The sequence below is a fragment of the Taurulus bubalis genome, assembly GCF_910589615.1.
Source record: "Taurulus bubalis genome assembly, chromosome: 16".
In the NCBI taxonomy this organism is placed as follows: Eukaryota; Metazoa; Chordata; class Actinopteri; order Perciformes; family Cottidae; genus Taurulus; species Taurulus bubalis.
The window spans coordinates 5,371,954-5,377,823 of NC_136604.1; the positions used below are offsets into that span (position 1 = coordinate 5,371,954).

General features: G+C 43.6%; 1 protein-coding gene across 1 annotated transcript in view; it reads right to left on the reverse strand.

The window, feature by feature from the left end:
- Nucleotides 1-3,445: 3,445 nt before the first annotated feature.
- Nucleotides 3,446-5,870, reverse strand: part of LOC306749227 (putative ATP-dependent RNA helicase ddx6) — a gene marked incomplete at both ends in the record, with an annotated part of 3,526 nt that continues 1,101 nt past the window's right edge. Inside the window, 8 exons of the mRNA XM_079232491.1 lie at nucleotides 3,446-3,660; nucleotides 3,891-3,992; nucleotides 4,093-4,156; nucleotides 4,260-4,376; nucleotides 4,727-4,855; nucleotides 5,227-5,349; nucleotides 5,529-5,623; nucleotides 5,778-5,870. The exon at nucleotides 5,778-5,870 is cut by the window's right edge and continues 54 nt beyond it. Of these exons, the coding sequence (XP_079088617.1) occupies nucleotides 3,446-3,660; nucleotides 3,891-3,992; nucleotides 4,093-4,156; nucleotides 4,260-4,376; nucleotides 4,727-4,855; nucleotides 5,227-5,349; nucleotides 5,529-5,623; nucleotides 5,778-5,870 (938 nt within the window). The remainder of the gene's footprint in view (nucleotides 3,661-3,890; nucleotides 3,993-4,092; nucleotides 4,157-4,259; nucleotides 4,377-4,726; nucleotides 4,856-5,226; nucleotides 5,350-5,528; nucleotides 5,624-5,777) is intronic.

Below are 5,870 nucleotides of genomic sequence, written 5' to 3' on the forward strand. Positions count from 1 at the left end.
GTAGAAGTTATGGGCAGTTCAGTCATTAGTACCTTTTTGTTTTAAAGGTCAAGAAGCTCCCACCAATTTAGAATTAGCAGAACTGCCATTTTGAATCCAAATCCTAACCCTTTTTTATTTTTAAGTTACCCTTGTCAAACAGGTTTGACAAATATCCCTCCCACCCCTTACGCACTGCTGACCCCACAGGACAGCACACACACACACACGCACACACGCACACACACACGCACACACACACACACGCACACACACACACGCACGCACGCTCCTTTGTGATCACGACTTGAGATGGTTAGCGTCGTAGCTGTGAAGACACTGCCATCACAACAGGGGACAGAACATTGGGCCGGAGCGATTTAGGCTCTGAAAACTTTAGGCGTTTTCAGAGCCAATTCCTGGGATGAAGTCATATATTTAGTTAATGTCGACAGCCAGGAGGCATTTAAAATATATAACGTGTCATGTCCACAACTATCCCCAACAGGTCTCGATGGGTTCAGATAGAGATCCGTGTCTAATCTTTGCTGGTATTTGGGTCACAAAGGAGATGATGGAATGACCGCCAGGGACATGAAGAGGGACTTAAAGATGGATACGAAGATGAAGGACATGACGATGAAGGACATGAAGATAAATAGTAACATGAAGATGGACATGAACATCAGAGGGAGAAGAACAGAAAAGTGCAGATTAGAGTCCGCAGACTGAATTCTTGGAGGAAGAGGGCGATGAAGAGGAGAAACAAACATCCTCCACACTGATACTTAAGACGCTGCACACCCAAATACACAAAGTCGAGTCTGCACATAAAAACACAGAAAACAAAAAGACATCAAATAGCTCCGCTTCCATGCAGCCTCAAACTGTTAAACGTATTCCAAATTACCGGTCACCCACCGGAGTAACCTCTACTTCCTGGTTTAGTTGAAGCTGCATGGAAACGCAACGATTCTTAACGGCGCTCAAATTCAAAACGTACAGCTCATGCTTTCTTCTTTTTCCACTCAACGCGCACACGCACACACACACACACACACACACACACACACACACACACCTTACTCAAACAAGCACACGTCTCTCACACAACATTCTCCTTTTTTGGTTTTGCTTCCATGTAAATCCTGAAAATATATTTCAAGAAAAGAGAAGAAAAAAAAAAACCTCCTCCGCTCATGAAGCAAAGTATTTTCTTTTTTTTTTTATAATTGTAAACGACTCGTGTAAACAATGAATCATTTACAATTTTGTTTCCTCAAAATGATTCATAACACCTCGTATAAAGATTGCCCCGGTGGAAAATGGATCGAGTTGCTGGAAAAAAAAAGCAAAAGAAAATGAATGAAGCACCTTGATCATCCGTCACACAAACATGGAACAGGTTCAAGAAGATCACAGTGCTTAATGCTTTCCAGAAACTCTCTCCAGTATAACTCACTCTGGCACTTAAAACACAAAGAAAACTAGGTGTTTTGTGTACTTTTGCGGAAAAAAATAAACTTTAAATCAAAGCTTTTCTATTTGCTTTAAGTACCAGAGACAAAGATTCAAGACGCCCAGAGAGCGTCTGATAAAACCCCAAAGAAAACCTCCACAAATAACCCAGCGCTAACGCCTCACAGTCGCCTCTTCAAACTGCTTTACGGGACATCAAAAATAAATCTTAAAAAGCAAAAATAATAAGTTTGTATGTCTTTTTCCCCTCATTGTTAATGGTGCTCTGTAAAAGGGAGGACAAAAACAAAAGAAGTCACAGCTGCCTGTTCAGAGATGCTACAATTTTTCCTTTCAAAAAACACAAAGCCCACCCATCGCACGTTTAGAGTCAGGAAACATAGCTGTGCTGGGACAACGAAAGAGAAACTACTTCTTTTTTTTTTTTAAGATATCGCTGCTGCTGCAGAGAGAAAACGGACGTTTCTAGTTTTAGTCGTAGTTCAATTGAAGGTTAGCGCGGTCCTTTCCACACCGAGCAGACTCCAGCGCTCCTCGGCCCATGAAACCAGTTCACCTCCAGCATGTTTCAGAAAGGCAAAGCCCGGAGAAGAGTTTCTAGTGCAACAGCAGCGATGCAACTCAAGAGCTTGGCATTCGACCTCTGGGCCAGAGAGCGTTCACATTGGCAACCAATACATTCACCAACTTCCATGTTGTGACGACGGGGCTTAGAAAAAAAGTTTTACCTCAGTATTTGGGGGTAAAATGCTCCAGTAAATAATTCCAACTAGTAGATAAAAACAGACTCTGAAGCAATCCGCAAAAAAAAAAAAAAAAGTAAATTCAATCTATTGTTTTGCACCAACTTCCATATAAACTATTTATCCCTCGGACCCATCAATACTCAAGTTGTGTCCCAGCTCATGATGGCAGACGTTGGTATCAAAGCTGTTCTGAACCAGCCTCTGATGCGCCGCAGCAGCACGCAGGGGAGGAAACTTCTTCCACCGCTGCAGTGGCCCGCCGGGTTTACAGTATTCACACAAGCCCGACGCCATTTCTCTTGGTGTAGAAGAACCTCCGGACAGCACCAGGCGGCTGCTCCTCTCAGCGCCGTCTAAGTGGCTGCAGGCTAACCTCCATGAATCAGTGTGGGGGCTCGTGTCTCGCGCAGTCTGCTCGTATTAACGCTGCTCGTGTACTATTCGTACTGAAATGAAGGAGAACCAGTCACGGAGTATTTAAATAAAGCTGCCCTTTTTCTTTATTGCAACGTTCACATTCAGGATGTTTTTTCCTCTCTTTTTCTATAAAGGAGTTTGAGCTGTGTTACGACACACCTCTCAGCAGGAGTGTGTGTGTGTGTGTGTGTGTTGTCTTTTTCCCCTTGCATAATGGATGTTTAAATAAACTTGGGTTACTTTTTAAATTCATCATCTTTGTGCTCGTACTCTGCTGCCTGACAGAAGACAGCAGGCTATGAATGCAGTGAGTGCACACAGGAGTAAGTAAGGCACTTGAGTGACGACAACAGTGTTAAGTGGACTGGTGGGAGCGCACCATCGGAACGTTAAAAAGAGGCCGGCCTTGCAGCGGTCTCCAGGAACGGCGGCTTCACAACAGCTTTGATACTCGGTTGCACTGCCGAGTGTCGTCTAACCTCAGGAGACTCAGAGGAAACGAACACTAAGCTCATACGCACGGTGCATGGTCCAGTCTGGGGTTGGTGCAAAACAATATGGTTTCTCTATTAACTATGAAAAAAAGAATGCGGCAGCTCTTTTGGTGGAAAAGATAAGGAAAAGCTTAAAAAAAAAAAACAGCCTTTACGTCCATTCGACAGGCTCTGGGAGGAGCTTGGAACTGAAGAGTTTCCTGTGTGCAAGCGATGATGTCAGTGCAGAAACCCACAGCATCCTGCAGGGGGACAAAACAACTCTGTTAGGAGGAGGAGGAGTCTCACAGTTGCTAATGCAGTAAAAGTCGACGAATCCTCTCGCCTGTTTTAGGCGCTGTCCTGTTGGCGTCCGGGTTTCTCCTCGATCGCCTCCACGTCGCAGTCGCCGCCGGACGTGTGGAACTCGGCCACGTAGAGGCTCTTGTCGATGCTGCTGGGAATGGGCTTGATGTCGGTCACCAGCTGGTCCTCGATGGACTTCAGGTTGAAGCGGTCGTCTGATGTGATCAGGTTGATGGCCAAGCCCAGGTGACCAAACCTCCCTGAGAGAATAGAGTCAAGAATCACAGGCTAACAGTCTTATTGCTCTATTCTGAACCAAGGCGTACTTTAAGTGGAATTAATCGTTGAATGAGACACATTGCATTAAGCATTCATTTGAACAACTTCTATAAAAACAAGCGGGTGATTCTTTGTACGTTTGCATTTCTTTAAATAATGACTTTGCTTTGCATTCTTCTTGAGTGAGGCTTTCAAATAATAAACCACGCACCTGATCTTCCAATGCGATGGAGGTACGTCTCAGCATTCTTGGGGAAGTCAAAGTTGATGACGACATTGACAGCCTGGATGTCAATACCCCTGGTGAAGAGATCTATTGGAAGAAATTAGATTTAAATCTCTGATGACCTTAAACAAAATTATAACCATTAAACAAAAACAATATAAAACGATTGTATCCAACAGAAACTCACCAGTGCAGACCAGGTTTCTGCAAAGTCCATTTCTGAAGTCGTGAAACACACGGTTTCTGTATTCCTGAAAACAAACATGATGTCAAAATGCTGCCAAATAGGCAATCTGAAAAAAAAATGAAAAAAGGCACAAAGCCAACAATTCCATCAGTTGCTTCTTTCCTCACCTGCATCATCTTGGCGTGGATGTAGAAGCAGGAGTAGCCCAGCTGAGTGATCTTCTTGGCCAAGAGCTCCACCCTCTGAGTGGAGTTACAGAAGATGATCGACTGGTTGATCTGAAGCTGTGATGGAAAAAAAAAAAAAGAATATGTTATGGATCACTACAACCATGTGTCTCACGGTTCTGATCAAATTGCTAAATGTACTGTTGAAGAGGAACTGTGGCAGGTTGTTAGACATGTTAAACTCCACACACTGGGAAGCAACCGTAAAATATATTTTTTTAAAGTAAACTAGATTGTTTAACGACTAAAAACTTATGTTACCATTTGTGATGATGATAAAGTACAACACACGGAGTTTAACTAAATCAAACCAAAAAATCTTCTGCACCACAACATTCTGAGAAGAAATGCCACTGGCTGGCAGTTTAAAATGCATGGGTGGTGAATATATACAAGTAGTCAGTTACCCTGGAGAACAGCGTGTTGAGGCAGTGGACTTTCTGCCTCTCTGTGACGTAGGCGTAGTATTGAGTAATGCCCTTCAGAGTCAGCTCCTCCATCAGGTTTATCTCGTAAGGTTTCTGAAGATGCTTGGCCTGCAGCGAGGACACGTGGAGAACGCAGTAGTTTAGAGTGGATTTAAAAACATTTTAAAACTCAAGACGGCAGAATTATCACAAATGTACTGATAATCTAGTTTGTTTTGTTGAATATTAAACTCTTAACAGTTAAATACAGCTTTACTTAGCCGAGATTAAAAAAAAAAAAGTCAGATTTACCAAAACACAGTAAAAAAAGTCTTGGAATCAACTACATCCGAGATGTTCTTGACAAAGACCGCAGACTAACAAACACAGATCTGGACGCCGCGTGAGAACAGCTCGGTCTGCAGTGGGAGCCGAGTGGTGCCAAGTGGCCGCGAGCCATCGAGCTGGCCGAGTGGCGCAGCAATTAGCCGACTACCCACCATGAACTTCTGCACGCTGATGGGGAAGGTTGCGGAGTAGAGCAGGATCTGCCTGTTCTTGGCCAGGAAGCTGATGATATCCTCGATGAGCACCACAAAATCCTGAGACAGCAACTTGTCGGCCTGAGAGAAAACGGAGACAATTTAACATGAAGCGGGCGGCGCTCCAGTGTGGAAAAACTGACAGATTTCAATGAGTAAGGAATGACATATGTCAAAAAATAAAATATAATTGAGAAGCATTAGACGTTATACTGATTATTAACAGATGTCTTAATATTTCTACTTTTATTCCGGTTTACCTCATCCATCACCATCATCTGGACTCTATCCACCTTTGCCACTCCCTTCTTTATCAAGTCCAGGATCCTACCAGGCGTGGCGATGACAACATGCACTGAAAAGGTGAAAACAATGAAATGTGTTTATCCTTATATTTGTAGTACACTTACATTTGATTCTAAACACTACAACTCCATACGCCAACAAACAGTTTGGATTTATTCATTACTGATAGTGAAGTCGGGGAGTGAGACACTGTGGCTTCTTACCGGTCTCATCCAGACGCATGATGTCATCTCGCAGGTTGGTGCCCCCGGTGGTGGCCATGACTTTGACTCCCCCCAGGTGTTTGCTGATCTGGA